The sequence below is a fragment of the Populus nigra genome, chromosome 8, assembly GCF_951802175.1.
Source record: "Populus nigra chromosome 8, ddPopNigr1.1, whole genome shotgun sequence".
NCBI classification, from domain to species: Eukaryota; Viridiplantae; Streptophyta; class Magnoliopsida; order Malpighiales; family Salicaceae; genus Populus; species Populus nigra.
The window spans coordinates 18507769-18535038 of record NC_084859.1 but is presented as its reverse complement, the minus strand read 5'-3'; the positions used below and the strand labels follow the sequence as shown (position 1 = coordinate 18535038).

General features: G+C 34.1%; 4 protein-coding genes, 1 long non-coding RNA gene and 1 other non-coding gene across 6 annotated transcripts; 5 read left to right on the top strand and 1 right to left on the bottom strand.

Annotated features, from left to right (window-relative positions):
* The first annotated feature begins 2963 nt into the window (after positions 1 to 2963).
* LOC133702429 (U2 spliceosomal RNA) lies at positions 2964 to 3159 on the top strand. Its single transcript, XR_009843722.1, has one exon. It is a non-coding gene; the product is annotated as a U2 spliceosomal RNA (small nuclear RNA).
* Positions 2981 to 4471, top strand: LOC133700371 (uncharacterized). Its single transcript, XR_009843385.1, has 2 exons — positions 2981 to 3232; positions 3456 to 4471. It is a non-coding gene; the product is annotated as an uncharacterized LOC133700371 (long non-coding RNA).
* A 2743-nt stretch (positions 4472 to 7214) lies between these two features.
* On the top strand, positions 7215 to 12141 carry LOC133701991 (uncharacterized). The gene is made up of 6 exons (XM_062126178.1): positions 7215 to 7307; positions 7412 to 7498; positions 8398 to 8547; positions 9097 to 10694; positions 11113 to 11993; positions 12082 to 12141. The coding sequence occupies exons 1-6, from the start codon at positions 7215 to 7217 to the stop codon at positions 12120 to 12122; spliced, it is 2850 nt and encodes a 949-aa protein (XP_061982162.1). The 3' UTR covers positions 12123 to 12141.
* A 1830-nt stretch (positions 12142 to 13971) lies between these two features.
* Positions 13972 to 14887, top strand: LOC133701159 (S-protein homolog 21-like). The gene has a single exon (XM_062124988.1). The coding sequence runs from the start codon at positions 14210 to 14212 to the stop codon at positions 14633 to 14635; it is 426 nt and encodes a 141-aa protein (XP_061980972.1). The 5' UTR covers positions 13972 to 14209; the 3' UTR covers positions 14636 to 14887.
* A 968-nt stretch (positions 14888 to 15855) lies between these two features.
* LOC133701990 (uncharacterized) lies at positions 15856 to 16260 on the top strand. The gene has a single exon (XM_062126177.1). The coding sequence runs from the start codon at positions 15856 to 15858 to the stop codon at positions 16258 to 16260; it is 405 nt and encodes a 134-aa protein (XP_061982161.1).
* A 5658-nt stretch (positions 16261 to 21918) lies between these two features.
* LOC133701888 (probable leucine-rich repeat receptor-like protein kinase At2g33170) lies at positions 21919 to 27081 on the bottom strand. Its single transcript, XM_062126059.1, has 3 exons — positions 26490 to 27081; positions 22928 to 25916; positions 21919 to 22618 (listed from the first exon to the last, which is right to left on the bottom strand). The coding sequence occupies exons 2-3, from the start codon at positions 25860 to 25862 to the stop codon at positions 22233 to 22235; spliced, it is 3321 nt and encodes a 1106-aa protein (XP_061982043.1). The 5' UTR covers positions 25863 to 25916; positions 26490 to 27081; the 3' UTR covers positions 21919 to 22232.
* Positions 27082 to 27270: the final 189 nt, after the last annotated feature.

The following is a 27270-nucleotide window of genomic DNA, read 5'->3' as shown; positions in this document are numbered from 1 at the left end:
GCCCTAACTTCTGCTTTCCAATCTGAAGCGAATTCGAGGAAAAACATTGCATTTGTCATACATGTAAATATAGAATCCACTAGCAAGACGGACTCTAATACATGTGCAAACTGATGACTGTCAATGCATAACAGAGGGAAAAGGTAATATCATGATCATGTACTGCATAATGCAGGATTATGTCCTCTAAATCAACGGGAACTTTGCCAATAAAAAACCAGCTCATCAGTTTTTTCAGACTGAGAGTTCCAGTCCATGAACTTGCTAGCTAGTTTTCAAAAGGAAAACCAACTAGCCAGTACATGGATCAGAACTTGACTCTAAAAAACTCTCTAAGAATAACTCTCTGCATCTGTGTGTAAAATCTCTCTCTACGATGGTCATGGCACTTGAGTGGTGAAAGCATGTGCGTTTTCCAGGAATGATTGCACAATGACCATGTAAGCATGTGGAATAACAAAGATCCTGGAGCTTCCACAAACTCAACAGCTTGGAGTAGAGGTACACTCCCTGATCTAATTTTGGTTTCCCTGCATGACTGAAAGTTGTGTTAGAATTTTTAAATAATGTAAGAAGCTGAAATGAGCGTTTAGGAAAAAATTGACGATTTTGACAGTTCAGAATTCTAATTAGCTGCGTATTTACGTAAAATGATAATTCTTTAATATAACCATCTCTGCCCCGATTGCATTTCATTGTTGCAATGGACAGGTACACCTCTGCCCTCATTAGCTGACCTTCGAGTTCCCAAACCTGAGTCCCTGGCACCAGCCATCTACCATCATAGCTAAAAGAACACTAAAGCAATTGAAGATTGTTCTCGCATATATGGCAAGCAATAAAAATAAAACAGGACAAAAAATAAATGAAAACAAAATCAAGGACAAAAATGATGTGCTACAAGCAGCAAGGCATCGTTCAGTATCTTACTCAAAACTTCCACTACCTCTCTGGCTTTTCTCATGATTTTCCAGTGGCTCCAAGGCAATTTTCCCTTTGGGATCTATCCTCTTCTTTGATAAAACTAGCACTCAGCAGACATATGCTCCTTGCTCCAAGTAAATGCAATTCTATTTAGTTATAGCGCAGCCACATTCAAACATTTTGGCAAGGAAGACTGGACAGTCAGATGATCATCTTCAAACAAAAGGATTGTTGTACAAAAGAAATGAAACGATGTCAATTTTTATTTACAAAACAACATATGAAATCAAAATGGCAATCAAAATTGTTTAGCTTTTAATTCTCCCTAATAAAAGCAGCAAATGAAAAAAAGATTTGTGAATGGATAGATCGAGGTTTGTACATGGCCAATTGCTCTTCTATTGTATTTGTTACAGAAAACACATGATTCTAGATTGAAACCATCATCGTCCACATATGGCACTTCTTAGGCCGTTGTTTCATTTTGCTGTAAGTTTTCACTGTACCGAAACCATTTTCAACTACTGGAAGTTCCTAAATCCAATGCCCACGGAATTTGTTAATATCTCAAGTTAAACTTGGCAAAATGGGGAAGATGAAACGTCACAATGAAAACTCTTCTGCTGGATTGGAAACAGCTGCTAGTTTAATTTGATCCCATTACTCAAAATCACATCCTCATGACTCCAAAATGCAAAGAAGGAACTAAAACACACACAGGAAAGCAAACTGTAAGAAAAGCATATTAGACTAACTTGTGCAAGCATTTATGCAACCTGCAAAAGCTTAACTTACCAGCATGATGACCGATTAGAAGGGGAAAAAAAGGCTCGTTTTAATGCAAAGAAGTATGAAGAGAAGCCCACAAAAAGAAAGGCTATTAAGATAAACAATCATTAAGTAGAGTTTTAATACCATCAGAAGATTCAGAGCTGCCCACTTTTATGTATCCATCAGGCAAAAACATTTACTAGAGATTTTCGTACCAGAGTGCTCTCTTCGAATATTGATTATGTATAATTGTCTCTGTGGCTCTTGTCATCCCATCATGTGCCCTAGTATTTCAGAACTCACACCTTGGCGTGCAGTTTTATTTCCCTAAAATTCCTTTCAGATACAAACATTGCAAGTCTTCACAATTATCAAATCTTCTTAACTGGAATATTATCAAATAAGCTGTGTACTTGCTTCTGCTTGATTAGCTTCTTTTAGCTACTTCGGCTGATTAGTTATTGTGCATGCCCATATCTAATTCAAATGTGTCCTTGATCAATAGCATTGCATCCAACCTTAAAACAATTCCTTCGTAGTTACAATAACTTCAATAGTTCTTAGCAGCAAGAGGGGCCAAAAATTTTGTTTGAAGATTTATGCTTGCAGTTTTCTCATTCTACTGAAACGATAAATTCAACTTAACTCTCCCATCCCACCACTTTCTCAGCAATCAAGTATTCTATGACAAACTATCCAATTTAACGGCATGCGTTACCATAACACCAATTAGCTGTTTAATTACTGAGAAATCAAAGGAAAGTTAACAAGGAAGATACCTTCTCTTGATGATATGAGCATGACAATCGCAATTCAAACGTTTTACTTGCCTTCTTGAGATAACCCACCAACAAATATGCCTCTGCCGCAAATTTGTTTACTGGACCCCAATTGGGAGCCTCTTAAATTTACCTACACTGTTTCCTATAGCAGCTTTATTAGCTTAAAAAAGACAGTCGTTTAACAGCTTTAGCCCATACATGACCAACATGGCCTTGATCTTGACAGCAAGATCGCCACCTTCTAGCCAAAAACCAGTGATTCTGCTTCTTAATCTATTGCTCGACACTGGAAGGCATCCAAAAGAGAGAAATTCTCTTTTTATTTGTGCAATTTGCAAGTGAGAAAAACTGCTGGTTCTTGGTTTTTCTTACAAGTTACAACTTACAAGCCATGTTAATGCGTTTCGATAGTCCCACATCGGCTAAAGAGGCCATGTAAGCGAGACGAGTCGTGTATATAAACGAAAGCTAGTATCTTAACAAATCATACCTTTCTCGGCCTTTTGGCTAAGATCAAGTGTAGTATCTGTTCTTATCAGTTTAATATCTGATATGTGGGCCATAGGTCCACACGATATTAAATTAATGTTTTGAGGGGGAGAGTCCATCACAGTAGCTCGCTATTGGGGCTCTCGGGCGTCGCTCATGCGTTGCACTACTGCAAGAGCCTGGCGCGCCCCACTAAGTCTAGTATAAGCGTTGTTGTTTGTTCTTGGCAAGAACTCAAGGCGTAACTCCGCAATTTTCGGAACGAGGTTGGTGATATCTGTCAGTCTTAAAGCATACTTATTGCTACGTTAAATATGATCCGTCTTGTTTCCTTTCCTGTTCTTTTTTCTTTGAAAACGTGAAAATCGAACTTCTAATAAAGAACAAACATATTCCTGGTCGGAAGAAAAATATACCATATTGTACTCTATGAGAACTCTGCACACTGAATTCAATCGCCGAGTTTGGTAACCCGGGCTTGTGACCCAGGTGACGGCTTCGGCTTCATGGTGTGATTGGACATTGTCTCAACTTGCGAGCTCGGGTCTGGTAAGGCAACCAACTGCTCGGATCGATCCAAGCCTGAAGTGAAGGAAGGTGGACTACAGTCCCTGCGTAAAAATACACAAACAGTTGCACCCTCGATATATATAAAACTAAACGAATTTCCATGCGAGTATTATATATATACTAGTTGTATGACCCGCGACGCCGCGGATAAATTTATTTTGCATAAAAAATATCAAAAAAAATTAAAATTTAAAAATGTTAGGTTTTTCTGTAAAACTATATTTAAGAGTCTTGGGTTTGACTACAACGTCTGATCTAAGAGTAATATTTATAATATTAATAATAACATTAAATTTGTATAACCTAAGTTTAAGTGAGTTTGACTGTAATACCAGACCGAATAGCATTGGATGTAGGTCTGGTTGTATGGTCGTGTCATAAAAGTGTGATAATTAAAAAAATTAATTAAAAAGAAAAAACAAAGAAAAAAAACTAATAGAAAGAAAAAAAACTAATGAGAAAAAAAAATCTGAATAAATTGGGTTAACTCGCCAAATCAGGTTAACCCGTCAAACCTGGAATTCGTGTCATGAAAGTGTAATAACTAAATAGAAAAAAAGATTTAATATTAATGAACTATTTAAAAAAAAATTAATTAAAAAGAAAAAAGTAAAGAGAAAAAATACCTACAGGAATGAAAAAACTAATGAAGAAAAAGAAAAAAAATCTGAATCAACTGGGTTAAACTATCAAACCTGAGATCCGTGTCATAAAAGTTTGATAATTAAATAGAAAAAATTTAATATTAAGAAACTATAGACAAAAAAAATAAACTAAAGACACAAGTTTTTTTACTGTGGATTGCACCGTGCTATTCAAAGTAGAAGGCTTAAAAAGAAAAAAAAACAAAAGCATATACCGCGGGTTAATTTTTTTTCTTGCATAAAAAATATCAAAAAATGCTAAGATCTAAGAGTGTTAGGTCTTTCTATAAATATATATTCAGAAGCCTTGGGTCTAGCTGCAACGCTTGATCTAAAAATATTATTTATAATATTAATAATAACATTAAACTTATATGACTTAAGTTTAAGTGAGTTTGGCTGTAACACCGGACTTTAGAGCATTGGATGTGGGTTTGACTATAAGGTCATGTCATAAAAGTGTGATAATTAAATGGATTAATTAAAAAGAAAAAAACAAAGAAAAAAATCGATAGGAAGAAAAAAACTAATAAAAAAAAGAAAAAAAATCTGAACTAACTGGGTTAACCCTTCAAACCAAGTTAACCCGTCAAACCTGAAATTCGTGTCATGAAAGTTTGATAACTAAATAAAAAAAAACAATTGACGGGTTTACTCAAAATTACCTGGGTTAACCCGTCAAGTCCGAGATACGTGTCATGAAAGTTTGATAATTAAATATAAAGAAATTTAACATTAACAAACTAAACTAAATGAAAAAAATTAATTAAAAAAAATTCGAGTTAATTTGTCAAACCAGATTAACCCATCAAACACGGGATCAAACAAAAAAATTCATTAAAAAAAATTATTTAGCGTTTCATTTAATTTTTAGTATATAATATAATAATAATAATTATAATAATATAATATATTAAAAATAAAAAAGTAAAAGGCATGGAAAAACTACAGTAATTTTCCCACACCTTTTAGAGTATTACTTAATATATATAAACATTAAATGATATCAGGTGAAGACACTGTTCTTAAAAACAGCAAACCACTTTGAATCTTTTTTTTTTCTTTTACATTCTTTTTTTTTTCACTAGATCCTAGCATCTTTTTTTTATTGGATCATTTTGTTTATTATCTAATAATTATAATTTAATTTTATAAAATCGACTTTGTAATCCATAAAAAGGTGTTTGAATTATAAATAATAAACCATCTCAATTCTTTTTTCATTCACATCCTTCTTTTTTTTTTGAATTATTTTTTTTTATTTGCATCCTTTTTTTTTAGGGAGTCCAAAGGGGAGGGGGGTTTGATTCGGGGCTCTTTTGATGAGTGGATTTATCGATGTGAGGTAAATACTTTAACATAAAGGCATTTTACTTCCCATTTAACACTTTTTTTTTTCTTTTGGTCCTTGTTTTTATTTGTATTTTTTTATTAATTCATTTTGCTTTTTATTTAACAATTATGTTTTGATTTTATGAAATTTGCATTTAGCAAACCATGAAATTGTGTTTTGATTGTCAACAGTGAACCACCTCAAAGCTTTTTTTTTTTCATTCATTATTTTTTTACTGGATTTTTTTTTGTCATTTACATCATTCTTTTTGTTAGCCCTTTTGCTTCTCAATTATTGTAGTTTGATTTTATAAAATTGATGCTCTATAAATCATAAAAACTTGAAGCAATACGAAATAAAGAAATATAAAAAATAATGGAAATGCAATATAAAAAAAAAGATAAAATTTATTGTAGGTTCCAATAATTTTTTTTTTATCACTTGAGTTTTTATATTTCTAATTTAGCCTTCTTATATTAAGTTGACATGAGATTGAGTTTTATGTTTTATTTTTGAAGGTTAAATATGGGTCTCTCACGATATTAAAAATAACTTTTTTTTATATTGAGTCGATGTTCAATTTAAGAAAATAAAATTTAAATTTATTAATTCAAATCAATTAAAACTTTAAAAGCCTAATTTAAAAACAAAACAAAAATTGATTTTTTTTAAGAAATAATATATTTACCTCAACCTTCCATCCAATTACTAACACTTATAATTTTTAATTGAATGTATATATAAATCTTTTAGTTTGTAATTAAATTTGTTTTTAGTGAGAAATCCATTAGTAACAGTTTAACACCACAATTTTTTTTTGTGTCGAGAAAAAAAAAACTCTATCCCACAGCGTAAACACAAGGAATCAAGCTAGCAAGATGAAAACAATAAACCAAGGAATGCTTAATAGCTTTTCATCATGGATGATTCTAATATGTGTGTGTGTGTGTGTGTTTGTGAAGAGAGATTTAATAATAAGGTCAACAGCGCGAAAAAAACTGAAAAAAGGACCCAATTGTAAATACAACTTCGACAAGCCCTTTTCCACTTCAATTTTTATTAAGGCGGGAAAACAAAATAACAAAATAACAAAAAACAAAAAACAAAAAACCAAACTCAAACAGGGAAACAAAGAAAGCGGAAAATGGAGAGAAAAAGCTCCAGCAAGGAGTTGCAGGATCTTCTGCAAGCCATCAAATCTTCAGATGTAACCTAGCTCCTTCAATTTCTTCATTTCTTGCCTTCTTATTTTTTGTTGTTGTTTGGCTACCAAAATCGAAATTAGATCTCTCAAAAACAGCAACGAAATGATTCATCTCATTTATGATTTTGTGTATTTTTTAATCTGAGAGGTTTCGAATGCTAATAATACAGGTTGTTGAGAGCCAGATTGAACTGGTTAACAAGCTTCGGGATTTTGATTTCCTGGAGATGTCGGATTTGGCTTCTCTTCTTGAATTCCTCACAGTATCCTCCATTTTACTTGTTTCTATTTTTTTTACTTTTTATTTATTCGGAAAATGCATCACTGATGTAAAATAAAAAATTAGGGTTTGGAGATTAGTTTGGATTCCTATGATTTTGGATGCTTACGATAGATGTTCTGAATATCTTTGTCGTTAGATTTATTATTATTATTTTGCCTTAACAAGAAGCTGGACATTTTGGGAGGACTTTACTTGCTTGGATATATCTCAATGCATGTTAAACAAGACTATTTTGAGCGTGGCTGCGAAATATGTAGATTCAGATGTGTCTGGATGTTTAGTACAGTTTCTTGCTCTCGGGACAAAGGTAGAGTTTCACTTTAGCTTAATTCTGTTTGTTGGTATTCTTGTTAGACATTCTGTTGAGTGGTATGTCTGTTCTTGACCTTATTGAGACCGTGTGTGCATTAGGTAAGTGGGTGGTGTGGAAAACATCTGAAAATGACTGCGATGTCAACTGAAGAATCTCAAGAAGAACATTCAAATTTATTCTTTCAGGTATGTACTGATCTCTGCAGCGCCAATGGGTGTAGATTGTTCTGTTTAGGATAGTATTCTTAGGTTTTTCTCCATGATTAGCATGTGGTTTCCCACTCTTGATCTGTGTTTTTTTGAGCAAAGAGGCTTCCCGGAACGAGCTGGATTGGAGCCAACATGACTTTATGGTCTTTGTTTATTGTTATAGAAACTAAAATGACACTGACAGTCTTTAATTGTATGTTTTCTGAACTTTTAGAAACCAGTAGTGTGTTATTACTTAGCAAGGACAACTTTTGCAGAATATAATAATATTTGAATGCACTCAATCAGTTGCAGGCCTATGTAAATGTTTGTTTTCTCAATGCTTAACTATGTTATATCATTAGCTATACATTAAATGACAATCTTGCATATTAAGTTGTGCATATCCCCAATGGGAATTTGTAAAGAAGAAAGTGAGTCGTTCGCTATAATGTCTGTCTCCATGCTAAAAGCTTTGGGAAAATTATTTAACTTGCATCAACCAACATCTTTTAAACTACTGGTTACCAAAATGAAACAGGTCATGAACTTATCTTGGAGTTGCTGCAAAGCAGCCAACCATAGAAGTGCATATTTAGTATGTGAGAAAATTACTAATGCTGATCTGATGTGTCTAATAACTGGTCATAACTACTTCTTGAGTATATCGTTTTTAGGTGCTTAATTTGTGCTGAATTAGTTAACTTTCCTTTTGTGCAATATATTTGCAAGTTCTCCAATGATGAACATCCTCTCTTCTTGACAATAATATTGGGTTTTATGCTTTTGTAAAATATGGGCTTTTTGAGCTGAAATGTGATTTTTGTGATAAGATCCCAGTGATTATTATCATATATTGGTTTTGTTTTTTGACGTCTTAAAGTTATCTTTTGCAGCTTCTTTTGGATTTATTTAGTCTCTCTGCTGCCAGTATGGTTGCTTTGAAAAGACACCCTGTTTTTGTTGACAATGCATCAGCAGCTATTGTTGAGAAATTCATTTTGGAACAGCTAAATTTGATAAAAGATGTAGTATCAGAGATTAAGGTACCAGGTCTTTTATTTTCTTCTGTGCTTTTACATCATCGAATAGCTTGTGACTTGGGATCAGGCTGCTTGCTTGAAATACCTGTTGCCCATAACCTCATTAACAATTTTTACACGCAACAATTTTACTTGCGGTGAAAGTCAATGGTAGATTATCTGTTTTCAGGCTTATAGGAAATCATAATATTTAACATCTTCAATGATTCTGTCTTTTAGTGAAGATCTTTAGGAAAATCCTAAAACCGTGATCCATATCAGTGAGTCCTTTTCATCTCCTTCCCACTCTAATTTTTTCTTCTGAGTAAATTCCATCATGCATGGCCTTTGTGACATCCATAGCTGTCTACAACCATGAAACATAATTGTACTCTGAGCCTTCGAGGCATTTAATTACATCTTTACGACCATAATGATCATACCAAGGCTATCATCAGGTGGTCCATTTGAATTGCATTTTAGGTGAAATTTCGCTTTATGATATTAATTCATTGCTTAGAGGATTTAGTTAGTATCTCTTTCTAAGAATATTCTGTTACCGTTCTCAAGCAGAGGATCAACTCCTTTGGCTCAGAAGCATTAAAGGCTGCACAGACTGTGATTGATACTGTAGTGAGACTATGCAAAGGATATTTTGATGCTGTGAATTGGGATCTTTGTGATGCAAGACCTGAGAAGGATGAAAACAATACAGATTCAGAGAGAGCCAATATAATGAATCATGTTACGAACATAACAAAATGTACAACAGAGAAATTGTGTGAACTGGGGATCCTTGCAGCAAATGATGGTGGGAGTCTGGTAACCATTCTCAATGTGTCATGGAAAGGTGTGATTACTTTGCTTCAGCAAGGCAAGAGGGTGTTAAGAGAGATGTTAAGCGTGCAGGATATTATTCTAACCCTAATTTCACTGGTGAATGAACCTCTCAGGTGTGCAGCCGGGGCTTGGTCTTCTTTATTGAAGGAAACCATTTCTTTAACTGAAGCCAGGAGGACATTTCTTCCATCTAAGTTTTACCTTACCAACGCAGTGAAAATATCTTCCCTCTATCCATGCCAAGCATATTTGGTGTACAAGGAGGTGACCCTCTGTGTCATAATGATCTCATCCTTTAGAATTTTACTGAGCTATGAAAAACTTTTGAACACAGCTAGTGAAGTGTTGTCAGAACTTTTGGAGAAGACATCAATAGAATTGCTGAATTCTTTACTCAATTCAGCTGAAGTGAAACAAGAGCTCAAGTTTGAACTTCTGGACTGGTTGTTCAATGATGATTTCTGCTCAAATTCTATGCATGGAGATTCAAGTAGTTTTTATCACATGACTTCAATGGTTGAAATCTTTTCTGTGAGCTGTGAAGCTATGTCTGAAGCAAGATTATTGTTGCTTGGCAGGATTGCATTGTTTCATAATTTACTAAGATATTCTATGGATCTTGAAGATGACATAAAGATCATGATCACTAGAAAACTCAGATGGTTTCTGGATATGTTAGTTGTTGAAGATGTATACTCCTTCGTTCTCGATTTGCAGATTCCTGTGCCATATGGTTCGGGGAAAACACTGGAATTGATTTGGCAACCTATGTTTTCAGCTCTTTTGCATGCACTAAAAACCTTCATGATTGTGGTGTCTTCAAGTTTTGCCTGGGCTGAATTTGAGGCTTTCCTGCTTGAAAATCTTTTCCATCCACATTTTCTTTGCTGGGAGATTGTAATGGAACTTTGGTGCTTCTTAGTGCGTTATGCTGAAATGGACATGGTGAAAGGCATCATTGATAAACTTTGCTCATTAATGAAGCTACTGGAATCACCAGAATCAGTTCTTATTCCAGGTTCTCCTCTGAGGAAAGTGGCAAGGATAATCTGCTTGCTTGCTAAAAGTACACCACCTATGGCAGACCATGTTTACAGCTCTGTTGTTGGTGACGGAAGATCTCAATTGTCATCAGTTCTGTATGCAGCCTTGCTCTTGGAAGGGTTCCCTCTAAATTCACTATCAGATAACATCAGAAGTGCTGCAAAACAGAAGATCATTACTGACTACTTTGGCTTCATAGGGAGTTTTGATGACAAAGTGTTGACTACTTGTAGTTCTGGTGCATTTGGGATTCCAGTTCATGCTCTATCTGCTTCCTTGCAGGCACAGTGAGTAGCCAGTTTCTTTTATTTACATACAACATATAAGCTGTTCTGATAAAATGGAAAAGGAACTCTCTCATTTACATTTTGCAATCCTGACCAAACTACGAAGCTTATACATTGCCTCTAACATTTATAGCTCTCAAGTAGTTTTTCATATATAGGATTAAAATCAGAGCTTCACCATCCCCTTTTTGCTGTTGCAGCGCTTCTCTCACTCTTATGTGATGATTGATTCCTTCTTTTATTTTCAAACCATTTTATCTTATTCTTAACATAGTCTTGCTAATGGTATCACCAAACTTTTCTGAATGATCCTCTAGTTTAAAATCGTAAATGCGTGAGAGAAACCCTAAACAGATTTATCCTCATGCCTTTTTTTTTTATTAGTTAAAATTATATGACGAAACTTTATATTTTCTAGGCAGGTTAGCATATCTGATGTTGATGTGAAGACCCTTAAGTTTTTAGTTGCTATAATTCGTAACTTCAGAAACCCTGTCGAGAAAATAATGAAGGAACACTGTCATGAGCTTTTAAGTGAAATGTTGGGAATTGTGTCAAATATGAAGCATCTATACAAATCTGATGAGATGGAGGGAGTCCTATTGGAGCTTCAGAACCTGTTTGTCTCAGGGCCAGCAGCATCAAATACCCAATTGTATCAATGCAAACCATATCTTGCTCTTTTTATGGGAGGACTTGGAGACATGGAGATGACAGAGAGTGATGATTGTGCAAATAGCTCTGCTGTGTGGGAGTTGTATCACATGCTATTCAGGGAGCGGCATTGGGCACTTGTCCATCTTTCAATTGCGGCATTTGGATATTTTGCTGCTCGTACTACTTGCAATCAGCTATGGAGATTTGTGCCACAAAATGCATCGCTATCTTATGATCTGGTGTCAGGGAATGAAGCAAGCGAGGAGAGGTTTATGTCTGAGTTGAAGGCATTTCTGGATAAGGAAGCAGCTCTTCTTACCACTACACCTAGCATTGAGCAGCTTGAGTTGCTTGTGAAGGAAGGTATGATGCTGAAAGAAATGGTTCAGAAGATTTCAGGTATAGATGCTATGGAATGTCAAAGTATGGAGATTGATGTTGACGAAGTATCAAACAAGAGAAGGAAACTCCCTGATGGAATCAGCAAGGGATTGGAATTACTCCAGAATGGTCTGAAGGTTATTGGTGATGGTATTTCTCAGTGGCAAGAAAATCACTGTGAATCCTCCGAACTTCATGACATATTTTCGAGCCACCTTTCTCGCCTTGAAGATGTCATTGCTCACTTGACAGGCTTGGCTGGTAACGGTTAAGTTCCATTTTTTACCTCTCTAGTGGAAAATTGTCTACAGAGGACGAAGGACCAAATTACTGACTTCTAATTGTACAGGTACTGCAGGAATGAATGTAAATAAAAGAATTAAGTGCTGAGCAGGTATGTTTATTTGCCTCCTTTTCTTTTATTTTTTAAAGTACAAATTTAACGTGCTGTGAAAATGGTATCGCTTCTCCCTCTCCAGTATAGCGTTTGAAAGAATTAACCCATGTAGGCATGTAGCGGACCCATAATCACAGTAATTCGAAACTCCAAGTGCTATAAATTTAACAGAAACGAGTATTAATTCTTAATTATAGATTTGTCATTTTAATCATGTTTGCTTGAGGAAACCTGATGGACAAGAAATGAAGACTTCTCTATGTAGTTTTTTTCAAGAACTGGATTTTTTAGGTTTCAATTTCTTATTATTTAGTTATTCCTTGATTAATTACTGGAGTTTTTTTTTTACATGCAACAGCTTATGCTTGGAATATAGGCTGTCAGTAAATGCAATGTTTAATCTGGCTGACTAAACCTGTTCAACAAGATCTTATGGTTACAATGCTCAATCCTTTAGCGAATGGAAATAAATTATATTTGGTTACTAAAGGATTAAAAGAACAGCTTATCTTTATATATATTATTTTTAAGTAATAATCTTATTAGTTAATGTAAATATTTTTAACATGTATTATGTGATTTAATATGATTAAAGGGAAAGATAGAAATCTTAATGAATTATATAAAAAAGCAAATCTCTCTCTCTCTCTCTCTCTCTCTCTATATATATATATATATATATATATATATATATATATATATATATATATATATATAAAAAACAAACAAGAATATAGTAATAAAATGGGCCGTCAGCCCATTGTTTTTCATATTCTTGTAAAATCAATTTCATTTCCAAAGAGAATCAATTTTGTCCTTCGCTAGTGGCCTAGCTCATCCTACAACACTCACTAGGCATGCTTTCCTAGGTCAGTGGGCTTAGCTTTTCCTTGTTTCAGTGCTGGGTTTCTGTGTGTCAATCTAATGGATATTTAGAGCGCAATAGCATTTGCGAAGCCATGGGCTAATCTAGGGGCAGTGGCGAAGCCGATTTATTTATTTATTTGGATGAAAGGAGGCAAATCTGATTCAAGGGAAAAAAAAACCCGAAAAAGCTTCCTCTCTCGCGCAAACAAAAATGTGTTATTAATTTTTGACTTGTTATTTCCATTACAAGTCATATTTTATTCAAACAAAAAAAATAATATTTTTCTATACTGATTCTATTTCCAATTATACTTTTCAATTCAGTATAATTGAGTTGATTAATATATCAATCATGGGTAATATATCTTTTTTTTTTAACTTATGATTATTTTTAAAAAAGTTTAATTAATACCCTTTCCTTTATTTTTTTTATTTTTCTTTTCATTATTTTTTATTTAAGTTTTAATTAGTATCCCTTATTTAGTTCAATTTAAAAAAAAATTAATTTTTTTGAAGTTCACAATGCTTCGAAGCTATTGTTGTAATTTATCTTTGTTGCATGATATATTTATAAAAAAAAGATTAATTTGAAATCCTATCTATAACACAGCACAAATTTTAGAAGTAAATTAGGAAGTCCACACGAGGCAAATTACATTTCATTTTAAGAATAGAGAAGAGCTAAACGACCGTGCTTATGAAATTATTTAAACCGATACAAAATCAGAGCTCAGCTCGGAACCTTGACTCTGTTTTGCTGTGCCAAGGGCGGCGCAAGCCTAGATTATAATCTTATATGCATTTTTTAATTGTATCTTTTATATGCAGAGGAATAAACAGTACTAGGCCAAGGAACATATAGACATGTGCCAACAAATAAATAAATGTTATTTAACCTTAAAACCAATCATTATCATGGTAATGCATACTTTTTGAAATTATAGAAAAGTCTATAGATACCAAAAAAATATGCATTAGAAAAGGTAAAGAAATCTCTACTCTGATACGAAGAGATTTCATCGACAATCAGGCTTCCCAAATACAGCTCATATATGCTTTAAAACTATACCAACGGTTTTCAACTTTAAATGGCAATCTCTTGAATCTGGAGGGAGGTGGATTGGAGTCAAGTCCTACCCTTATAATCGATTTAACAAATCTATCTGCCAGCCTATATTCAGTCTTCGAGATTTTCATCTCACCAGTCACAAAAATGAAGGTTCTCACTAACATCTTTCTTGTAGTTAGCCTGGCCATAGGCATCATTTTCATGTCAATATATCAACAAGAATATTTCTATGGACTAGAGTACGATGTTCGTGTCATCAATGGGTTCAAAAACAACTCATCACTGCCACTGGTCATATGGTGCTCATCAAACAATGATGATCTCGGCGGACGTGCCCTCCAGGAAGGTGATGATTTCAGTTGGAGCCTGAAGACCAACTTCTGGGGCACGACTCATTTCTTGTGCACCATGAAGTGGGATGCAATGAGGAGGAAATTTGATGCCTTTAAGGTTCCAAGGGATCTTCAGCGTTGCAGCCTTTTCAGGAAGTGCTCCTGGTCGGTGAGAGAGGATGGGTTCTATTTCAGCAATGATGAAGTGAACTGGAAGAAAGACTTCTCATGGTTATAATTATATGTTTTCATTTTCTGGGCAACATGGCTTCTCTGCTGTTGCTAAAATAATTAATCATGTACTTTCGAGGATTTGCAAATCTAATGATGCAATAGTTATCAGCATTTGGCAATATATATGTTAGCAGTATTGCAGGAGTCCCCCCTTGTATTTTGTTACAGGTTCGGATATCCAAGAGATCGTCCCAGCTTGTAGTCATGTTTATTGCAGGAGAGTATTATTAATTAATTAATTAATAGAAGTTCTCAACTTTGTTTTTCAATAATTAAATTAGTGTTTGCTTAAATAATAAGTTTTTCTTCTATCACCTACATCCACGTTTTAAAATATTTTTTATTTAGAAATATATTAAAATAATTTTTTTTTATTTTTTTAAATTTATTTTTGAGATTAGCACATCAAACCAATTTAAAAATATAAAAAAATAATTTTTATTAAAAAAAATTAAAATTTTAAAAAATACAATTTCAACTATATTTTCAAACACAGCCTCCTGCACAAAAAGCACTTCTCCTGCAAAAGACAGTAACGGGACTAAATTTAATTTCATTTTATTAATAACAGCTATACTTACAAATAAATATCAAGGATATCAAAACATGTGAGGTCCATTTATATTTGGGATAAAACCATGTTGAATTTTATAATTTAATATGAATACTTTAATATTTAATATCAACATATTTAAAAATCAACTAAAAATAAATGATAAATTATTCTCAAAGAATCTTTGAATAATAAAAATTTCAAACTCAAAGTAGTACAATTACTCAAGTTTGATTAATAAAATATATTTTTTTTTATTAAATTCATATTTGATTAGTAATTTTTAGTTCCTGAAATATTTTAGTACATGAAAAAATTCATTAATTATGATATGATAAGAATCAATATATTTATGAATTTTTATTAACTGAATTACGAGTAATTAATATTTTAATTCTCAAACCACCATGTAAATAGAAATCTTCGGATGTCTGGAAAGACATTCAGAAATTTCTTGAATTCTTATTGGACTTTCTATATAAGAAAATGTGGAAATTTCAATTACTAAAGAAAGAATATAAAAGAAAATTAATGCTGGACTTTATAACTTTCTATAATTGCAAGTTTTTCGATATTATATATGCTCTCTCTACAGAAGATATCTACTGCATGTATTTTGATAAATAATATATTTACACTGTCGAAAGAAATTTGCTTTCTCTTAATACATCATGGCCACTGATTGGATCCACTTTCTTCTCTTCTTCAACTTTGCACTCTGTGTTTTGAGTGCGAGACCAATTGAAGATGAGGCCGAGCAGATTCTACCAACCGTTCAAATCATCAATTCTTTGCCACCGAACTCACCACCACTGAATGTCAGCTGTTCTTCCAAGAACATCAAACTGGGTGCGCGTTCATTTTCTGTGGGTGAAGCCTACGAATTTAAAGTCAAGGGAAAGGATATATATTCCTGCGCAGCTCAATGGCAACGATATTTTGAATCGTGGCATGGTTTTGAACCACCTAGAGATGAGAATCATGGAACTGTGTACTGGTTGGTGAAGAAAGATGGGTTCTATCGTAGCTGGGATAAAGCCAGTTGGGTGCTGGAAGATCCATGGGAAACTGAGTGATTTCTTATGTTCGTGTTTGCTGTATTGTCGGAGCAAGTGCATTAATCTAGCACGTCCAATTCTAGTTAGAAAATAATATAAATCATATCCTAAGATCTTATCTAAAAATTTAAACTATTAGGTTGAGATGGTTTTTTGACATGGTATCAAAGTCTTGATAACCAAGCAGTCACGAATTCAAATCTCATCATCCTCATTTATTTGATAAAAATTAAGCATAAGATAAAATGGATTTGTGCAAGTTTCAAACTTAAATGGTTTTCATTTGAGAGGGTATGCTATAAAATAATATAAATTATATCCTAAGACCTCACCTAAAAGCTTAAGTTATTAGGTTGAGATGGTTATTTGACAATTCTATCTAATAATAATAATAATAAATGTATTGTTATTGCTACTTGTATTATTTGATGTAACCGTACTGCACTGTGCATAGTATTTCGAATTGATTTTGAATGCAAGATAAGAAGACATTGTCATTATGGATTTGTTTTTTTAAGATCAGAACCATCACTTTCATTGAACTACTATCTATCTCCAATACAAATCAATTAGCGCTAAAATCAAGCTTTTTATAGTTAAAATATGGCTAGACTGCGACCCTTCCTCTATCCTCTCCCCTTTCCAATGATGTTTTCTCGTATCTTTCATATATAACCCAAGAAACAATGCCTTGGTAAGCAAGGAACGAAAGGGATATTAAAAGGTGTGTTCATGGCTACTCGTTTCCTACTCTCACATGTTGGAATTGCAATTCTAAAATTTAATTATGAATCTCTTTAATGTGGTAACTAACATGCACAGGGTCAATAAAATGGATTAACAAAATCATGAGGGATGTAACTTATCTGATCAGATTCTAGATTTATTTTTTAAAAATTATTAGTTTGAGTCCCACAAACCTTATTACTACTGGAGACTTACGTGATCGTTAACTTTAAGGCTCGTAGGATCAATTGAGGTATGCGTAAACTGATCCGGACAGTCATATTAATAAATAAAAAATGGATTAACAATAGCGTCTCCTTTTAAAAAACAAAATTAATCCGAACCTTTCTTTTATATATAAAATAAACTCCTGTGACAAAAATAAAATAAAATTATATTAACAACCCCAATCGGACTGGATTTTGATCGGAATTAGATGAAAGGTATGGGAGCAGGTAAAATTATTCCAAAAACTTATCTTCAAGTGATAAACCTAATAAACCTTTCATAGAAATGGCGTTCATTTCATTCTATTTATGGGTTCTAGCTCCAAAGAACATATACATAGAGCTATGCCGACTTACGTACGTCTAGTTGACACCAAACGATTAGGTATACCATGTATCGTCCCTTCTTTCCATAGAGGAGAGAGAGAAAAAATAGTAATCATGCCATAAGACTTGTTCGTTTCTACTTGACGCCTCGGTTTTTTTTTATTTTACATTAAATTACATAAGGTGCTAACTAGCTTACTTAGCGCAAGCGCTAAGGATCTAATCAGAGTCAAACTTGGATTTGAAAAAAAAAACCTTTTCCTTATTAGCCGGAGGCTAATAAGCTCCTTGATCTAAAGGCGGATTAAGCCAAAAAATCAAATATTGTATTTTATCAAATATTTTTTAAAAAATAATATTTTTTTCAAATATCTAACTCGGATTAATTTCTGTGATTAACATACTTTTAGTTATTATTATTTATCATATATTAATATTAAGGTCATTATAATATAAGACAATATATACTACAATTTCAGCGATAATATATGATTTACAGTATAAGATCTTGGGTACCCAAAAAACTTGGTATCATGATTCATTAAAATCTGCCATATCTACCGATTTAATGTTAAGGATGTAAAACAAATTACATAACTTGTATATCTGGAAAATAAATTAATAAGAATCTAGACATTAATCTCTTACTTTTTTATATTTATTTTTAAATAAAAAAATTATATTTTATTTTATTTTTACTTTTGAGGTTTTAGTAAAAAAATAAATATTGTTACTTTAGTCTCTATATTAAAGAAATAATGAGTGAATATTAAAGGGTTGGTTAGATGGTTAAGAAGATATGCTTCCTCTTTTTTTGTTTTTTAACTTCTTTAGTTCAAACCTTGAGATTAGTATCTAGATAAATTCTCTGAATATACTAGACTGAAACGGGAATTTGCCTTTGAAATTATTCAGAGAAAAGACGTTTAGTTGATTTGATGGAAAATAGTTTTTTTAAAATTATTTTTAAAATTTTTTTGTATTTATTTGTCATTAGAAAAGTTGATCAACGAAAAATACTTTTCAGTCAAAAGAAAAATTGATTTGGTTTATATGAAAGTATTTTTCTTTTATTTTGGGTAGAAAATACTTTCCAGAAGTTGTAAAAATTTAGAAATGTCATATTAACTTTTAATCGATATATATATATATATATTGTTTTGAATATTTTTTTTCAATTTCATCCTTTAGAATTTGATTTTTATATTAACTTTGATCCTTATTTTTATGATTGTTATTTGCTTTTCTCTTATCATTTTTTAATTAAAATTTTTTATCTATCAAATTTGGTCCTTATTATTTTGATTGTTACTTATTTTATTTGAAATAATTTATGAAATTGTAATTATTATTATTATTTTAATTTCATCATCTTTCAATTTTTTTATTTGTTAAATTTGATCTCTATTATTTTGATTATTGTTTATTTTTTTTAGATTATTTATGAAATTATATTTTTTTTTCAATTTCATTCTCATTTCACTTTTTAATTTGTAAGATTTGTTCCTTATTATTTTAATAAACTTGAAAAAAAAAATTAATAAGTTATTTTCTATGACATAACCAAACACTGGAAAGTGTTATCCAACTTATTTTTCATGATACTACCAAACATCGAAAAATAATTCACTTTTCTAGAATTTATTTTTCAAATTGAAACTATTTTCCAGCAAACAAACGAGGTTTTAATAAGCTTCCGAAAATATTCCTTACTGTATAATAAAAAAAAAAGATGATGATAATAAAAAGAAAAACATCTCAAGTAATGAGAGAAAACTAAATATAACCTATTTTAAATGCATGTTTGTAACTATATTAGAGATTGTGATTTGTACATGAAAAAAATAAAAAAATAAAACATGAAAAGCTATTTTTTATGGGTGAAGTTTATGCATACTTAAGGTATACCTAACCTCAATCTTAACCTTCACTGCATTTCCTTACACGCAATATAGCTGAGGCACAAAAACCCGCACAGAGCAAACTCCACAACGCAGGACCAGGAGGGTGATTACTGCTAGAAAAAGGTGAAAAACAACTGATGCACAGTTCCCACTCGCTCCAATATTTGCTAGCAAATCAGCACAGAAACTCCCTTCCCTTTGAACATATTTCCTTCACAGTAAAATGAATAGCAGTTTCACTCTCACCATCAGCACAGAAACGCCCAGAGACGGCAGCATTGAGAGCCCCCTCCATATGCTCTTGGATGACTATTCTTTAGTAACCCATCCATGCTAAATTGAGTCCAACTCTAACTCCGCAGGATCATAATTGCATATGCCTACCTTAATTTCCACTGTCTTAGCAACCCACCTCCCCAACAATCCCTGGATATTTAACTGGTGTTTCTTCGTCCCATAAGAGATTACTCCACTTGTTCTTCGTTGGTGTTAGCCCGTTAGGTATAACTATTTAGACTGTCATCATGGAATCATGGTTACGGTCTCTTTATCCATGAACACTTGAGTGATTCGAACCGCATGCCGGGAAAGTTTTGTCTGGGAGAATTAATATTTAATTATATAAGAATTATGATTTCTAAACGGTACTTATCCTTTAATCAACAACATGCAGAGCCGCACAAAAAGAAAAGGAAATGTCTCTTTCCTTCCTTGAATGGAGGGTGTAATTATATAGAAATATGTTTGATTAGAAAGACAAGAAATGGAAATAAAATAAATATATTTTATGATGATATTTGAATGGATTTCTACTTTTTTTTTAAAAAAAAAAGATATGAAAGAAACATATCTTCTTTATCTATTTTTGTCTATCTCGATTTAAAAACTAAATCTTTATATACTTAACAAAAAAGAAATTATTGCTAAGTTTCTAATCCCACGACGAGTACATTGACTAAACTTTTTTATTCTAGTGGAAACAATCATTCATGCATTTTTTTAAAACTCATTATTTGAATAAACTCAGTTTTATATTTTCTTAAAACTTTAAGATTAATTCCAATATTTCAAAGTTCTTATAAAAAGGATAGCAGACTAATCAGGCAGAGCACCACTCCTAACAAAATGACTTCTTGGATCAACTTTCTTCTCTTCCTTGTTCTCCAACTGTGCTTTTTGAGTGCTGCAACAACAAATGAGCATGATGACCATCCTTTACCCACTGTTCACGTTATCAATGCCTTGCCTAAAAGCTCAAAAGCAATGAATGTCAGCTGCTCATCCAACAATATTGATATCGGAGAGCAGTCACTTGTTAATGGTGAAGTCTACAAATGGAGGGTGTCACAGAGGAAGCTACACTACTGTGTAGCTATCTGGGAAAGATTTTTTGCATCCTGGCATGCATTTCAACCTCGTAGAGATGGGAATCATGAAACTCTGTTTTGGATGGTGGAAGAAGATGGGTTCTTTATTAGCTGGGATAAAGCCAAGTGGGTGAGAAAATACAGATGGGAAACTGAGTGATTTTTAGTTTCTACTCTCGTACCAAATGCATTTATATCCATAGATTACTTATGTTGTTGTCGTTGAATTTGTTTGGAAAATAAGCATGTACGTACAATATGATGAATATAATATTTGTATCACAGAGTTTTGGTTGTCAATGAGATAGCAGTTTGATAACAAATGGTTGTGTAGTTTTTAATTTCTTTTTTATTGATTAATAATTATTATCCATCGATTTAATGACTTGCCTGGTGACCCGGCAAACAAATTGATGGTTTACTGCAAGGACAAAAACCAAGGACCTCGGAGTCCAATATCTGTCTCAGAAACAACAGTTCCACCGTAAAACAGATATTGATGCATTTAGTGCAAAAAGAGACGAGAACAGAAGCAGCAGAAAGCATTTCATGTGGCCTTTCAGGGAGGATGGGTTCTATTCTAGCAACGGGAACGGCAATTGGAATCGGGCGTATCAGTGGTAATGGAAGTTTTCCAATTCAATAAACAATCATAAATAATAAGGAAGACATTATTGCAATAATACTGCTTGCTTGGTTGATTGTTATTTTCTTTTTCTTTCATGGTTACCCATTTTTGCTGTGTTCTTTTCCATCTTTTCCTGTAAATCTACAGAGAAACCAAGTGATAATGATTGAATTCATAATCTCTTAATACCTATCAAGTAGCCATTACTATTTAAACTAAAAGTCCATTCAAATTACCCATTTCTCCATTGAAGTTGGTTTACCAAGTCCACCTCTTCAATCTGGCTACAGGCATGCCCATATAAGAAATTTGGAAAGCAATGTCTAAAGAATCGCTTCTCGCATCCATATATGAAGGGACATTTAGTAAGATTTCACCATAGCAACCAACACCATCAGAAAGTTATGTTAACCTCGTAAATTATAATCAGAGGAGATACAGAGTAACAGTAACTACAATTCAGACTTTACAGCTATATATAGCTTAAAAAATTAAAATTAATGACAGAAGAAATAACAGGAACTGGTATTTAGTGAGTACTCATGAAACTTTATCACACCAAGATCAGTAAAATACACGTATGGGGGGTTGGTACTTCTATTTGTACAAAAGGTCGAGCCTATACTGATTGCAAGACAAAATACAGATTTTGAGAGTAACATCAATTACCCTCATGAGCCATAACGGAAAAGGTAAGGATCTTTTCTTATCAAAAAATGTACATGATGTAATCACTTGCTGTTGCAAATCATATCAGGAAGAATCAGCACCAAAAAACCATCTCAGTTAATAAAATCTGGGAAATGGTCACCTATTTTCGTGAAATATCATCTTTCCACGGAAAATCATAAGTCGAAGACAGAGTCAAATTACCTTCTCTCTCGTTAGACTCAATAAGCATCAACACAACTTCCCGCATCGATGGCCGATCAAAAGGTGACATACTCGTGCAAAGTAGAGCAATTTTCAATGCACTAATCATGTGAGCAACAGTGCTTTGGTCTTCAAGGTCCAATCGATCATCTAGTATCCCGGATGTCAATGAATGGTCCCGAACATAATGTCTTGCCCATGTCACAAGATCACCTCCTTGATCTAGTGGCTGTACAGGAGTTTTTCCAGTTAGCAACTCCAATAGAACAACTCCATAACTATAGATGTCACATTTTTCAGTAACTTTCATTGTGTACGCATATTCTGCAGTGAATAAGAGACAAGCCACGAATGAGTTAGAAGCTTATATATAATCTCTTCTCTAACATCCATTGAGTTTGACTATGCTAAGCAGATGGTGTGTGAATGTTAAGAACATAATAAAACAGAAATGAAAGTTTTCTTCTCTGATAAACAAAGTTGACATCTACTACTGTTTTTATTTAGTTAAACTATATCAGCAGCAGAGAAATATCAAGAAAATAAATAACTTATACAACCTTAAAAAGAAATAAAACCATCATTAACAAAAGAAAGATAATTTTATTAAATCTGAATTGAGGAAGGGCTCACCAGGTGCAATATACCCATATGATCCTGCGACCGCTGACATGGATTTGGACTGGGGCATGTCAATCACTTTTGCCAAACCAAAATCACCAACATGGGCTTCAAAGTTATCATCTAGAAGAATATTATTTGACTTTATGTCACGGTGAATAATAATTGGTTTGCAGTCATGATGTAAATAAGCAAGACCTTCAGCAGCTCCAAGAGCAATCATGAATCGAGTTGACCATTCCAAGCTACAAGAGGGCCCATGAAGCAGTTCACCCAAGCTCCCCCTAGCCAAGTACTCATAAAGAAGCAGATTGGAACCTTCATGATAGCAGAAGCCATAAAGTTTCACAATATTTCGGTGCCTAATCCTTCCGAGAGTCAGAATCTCAGCCTGAAAACTGTTCTCAATGCTACTCCCCTCCCTATCAGAAGCAAGCTTTTTCACAGCAATGGTTTTCCCAGAACGCATAACTGCCTTATAGACTGTTCCACAAGCTCCCCTTCCAACAACATAACTGTCATGAAAATTGTTGGTGGCCTGAACCAGATCTTGGAAAGTGATTCCGTCCTTTAGAGGGAAGTAGATATTTGATTCTAGAGATGGATTCTCCTTATCATGTACCGAAGAGGCTGTCACAGTGGGATGTCTCATGAAATATAGTATCACTATAATCATAATGAGAGAAACACCACCAACAACGGCTGCAACAATTGTGATGATCCTACCTCGAGGAGCATCCATATTTTTCTGTGGAACAGAACCAGAAGATGTATCTCCACTGCAGTAGCCAAGAGGCCCACCACAAAGCCCTTTGTTTCCAAGAAAGCTGCTGATGGCCATGTTCTGAAATAGTGATACGGAAGGCAAAGACCCAGTGAGCTCATTGTACGAGAAGTTGCATCCCAGTAAACTCGACAGATTTTCAAATGTTTTGGGAATCTCACCGGTCAAATGATTGTTATTGAGCAGGAGAAATTCCAGTAAATTAAGATTGCCAAGCTCTGGTGGTATGCTGCCAGTAAGACTATTATAACTGAGATTCATTGCAATCTGCAAGCTTGAAAGCAAGCCCAATGAGGGAGGAATTCGACCAGAAAATGAGTTGCCACCCATCTGCAATTCAGTCAAATGTGAGAGATTTCCTAATGCCAGGGGTATATTTCCAGAGAATTTATTTTCTGAAAGCCTAAGAAGCTCCAATTGAAGAAGAGTTCCAAGCTCATCTGGTAAAGCATCAGAAAAACTGTTGTGGCTGAGATCAAGTCGTTGAAGCATCTTGCAGTTAACAACTTCAGGTGGAATCTTTCCGGTGAGCAAATTTGATGATGCATTAAAAGTCACAAGTTGAGACAGATTACCTAATTCCTTTGGCAACTCTGAAGTAAAGTAATTGTTTGCAATATGAAGTCTTTGCAACCTTCGGCAGTTCCCAATCTCTGGTGGAAGTGGACCAGTAAACATATTCTGGTTCAGTTCAATAGCAGAAAGGTTCACCAATTTGCACAACTCTGAAGGAAAGCCACCTGTAAACTTATTTCCAACAAGACGAAGTTGTACCAATGTTTGGCAGTTCAGGACCCCAGTCGGGATATTTCCATAAAGCCTGTTAGAATCCAGATTCAGCAAAATCAGATTAGAATGACGGCAAAGATGAGGAGGTATTCTTCCAGTCAGATCATTATCTGAAAAATCAACCACCCAGAGTTGGCTATAAAGTCCAAGCCCCTGAGGAATGCCACCACTCAGAGAGTTGTTAAAAAGCTGTAACTGAAGCATTTCAGTCAAATATTGAAACCCAAAAGGAATAGGACCAGTGAGGTGATTAATTGAGAGGTCAAGCTTAGTCAGGTTCCTCAAGATACTAAGCTCATTTGGTATGACACCAGTAAGTTGGTTCTGGAAGAGGTACAACAGTCGTAGACCCTTTATCTTACTGAACTCAGTTGGGATCTTGCCAGTCAAAAAATTCTCTGAGAAATCAATTTCTGTTGCCATTGAAAGTTTCCCAATTTCTCTTGGAATAGTTCCATTCAATCCATTCCGATAGAGATACAGCTTCTTCAGAAACTTCAGGTTCCCAATTTCCATTGGTATTGGTCCAGCAAGGGCATTTGCATATAGAGCAAGAGTCTCAAGGTTTGTACAGTTCCCAAGCTCTTTTGGTATTAACCCCGAGATCTGGTTCTCCCATAAAATCAATTCAGTTAAGTTCCCAAGCATCCCAAGCTCCGTTGGCAGCTCCCCTCCAATTTTATTTTGGGCAAGACCAAGCAATTTCAAGCTTTGACAACCACTTATTTCAGCAGGAATACTACCAGAAATTTGATTCTGCCCTGCACGGATTGTTTTCAAATTCTTAAGATTCCTTATGGAACGAGGCAACGGGCCAGTCAGCTTGTTGGTATAAGCCACAAACTCAACCAATGAAGACAATCTGCCAAACTCCTCTGGAAGTGAACCAGATATCTGGTTGTTGCATATATTCAAATGTTCAAGAAAAGACAATCTACCCAGTTCAGCAGGAATTTCCCCACTCAACTGATTGTTATTCAAATAAAAGTATTGCAACAGGGAACAATTTCCGATCGCTTTAGGTATATCTCCAGTGATTTCATTGTAAGAAAGATCAAAATATCTTAGGTTGACCAAACCACCAATACCGGGGCTCAGTGTCCCAGAAAGATTCATTGAGCTCAAATCAAGAGACCGGACCACAGGCTCATAATCTGAAGTGCAACTCACGCCAGTCCAGTTACATGGTGTCTGATCAGTGGACTTCCAATTCTGCAGATGATTGAACTCGTCATGGAGGGCATTCTTCAGCTCTAGGAGGTGATGCCCATCAGAATTCAACCCCTCTGTGGTAAATATCAATAGGAAGGTAACAAGCAAAATTCCAGCAATCCCCAATTCAAATACTCCACTTGATCTGAAATATGCTGACATATTGGTATCCCTCCACCTTATTGAAATTTCAGAATAATATCATCATTTAAACACCTGCACATCAGGGGATACTTTAGAAATTTGGATCACAATTGTGAATTGTCAAAGAACCAAATCTATGACAAACATCAACCAAATAGTGCAACATTTAACAACTGGAAGAAGAATGGGAACTCTAAAACGATTGTGGTATTTTTTTTATAATGAGAAATTGTTTAACAAACCATTCTCCTGTTAAAAGGAACTCAACTGTGAGTACTGAGTATGATAGAGAAAAGTAATTACTACTAGAAAGAACACCAATCGTTTCAGTATTCAAAGAATTCAAGGCAAACTAAATATGAATTTGGTTTGTTGAATCTCTTAATGTGGAATTTTAGTTTGTAGGAATTTTTTGAGCCTGGAAATTCAATCACGTACAATTCATAGAAATCCTAATCCCGGGACAAACATAGAAGCAACAGTACTCATTTAGAAGAAACAAGGCAACGACTCTAAATATAAGAAGCCAAATTACCAAAGAGAAAATTTCTGCAGGAATTCACATATCAGACAAGCAGAGACGCCAATTTAAGCAAGCAAATCAACACACAGAATAAGCTAACAATTGAAGAACGAGAGATATACCTGTTAAAGCCAGATAACCAATCACTCGTCGAAGAAGAGATAGTAAGGCAACAACTGCACCAGTTCCCCGTGACTCCTTGAGACCATAAGGCTAAAAAAACCATGGAATTCATGAATCAATAGAGAAAACTGCAGCCAACCCAGTTCGGCTTTCAGCATAAATGGTGGGGATCTTAGGATCAAAAGGCCTAGGATTTTGTAGCAAGAAAGATATCTTTTTTTCTTCCTTCTCCCACTCTCTTTCTTATTTGCTTTTCAAAAAAATAAACAAGCAAAAGGAAAAGGGAGAGATCTTTTATGGTTTTCTAATGAGATATTGAAACAAAAACAGTGAAAACTGTGTAATCTTTATGTAAATTAAAAAGGGTCGGGCCCGAGCTACGAATTGAAGCTCTAATGGCTGACAAGGCAAGCTCTCATTTCATCTCTCTCTCTCTCTCTCTCTAACCTATATATGGATGCAAAGGTTGTACCTTTCACACTCACTCACTCTCTCTATCAATATATGTAAGGAATGGGTGAGTCTGCTTGGCGTTATCGTTAGCTTCTCTCTCTGGGGAAGGGAGTGGAGGGTGGAGGTGGAGGTGGGCTTGGCTGGCTAGTTTCTCTCCTTTTTTTTAGTGCCTTCAACTGTTACTGACTTTTTGTTAGGCAACAAAAGTTAAAAGTTTTCTTGTCCAAATCCAAAAAAAAAGTTGGACTTTTTCTTCACCAGGGTAGATTGGGGCTGCAGTCTCCAAATTCCACATTCTAATTCGTAAAAACTGAAAAGGGAAATTGT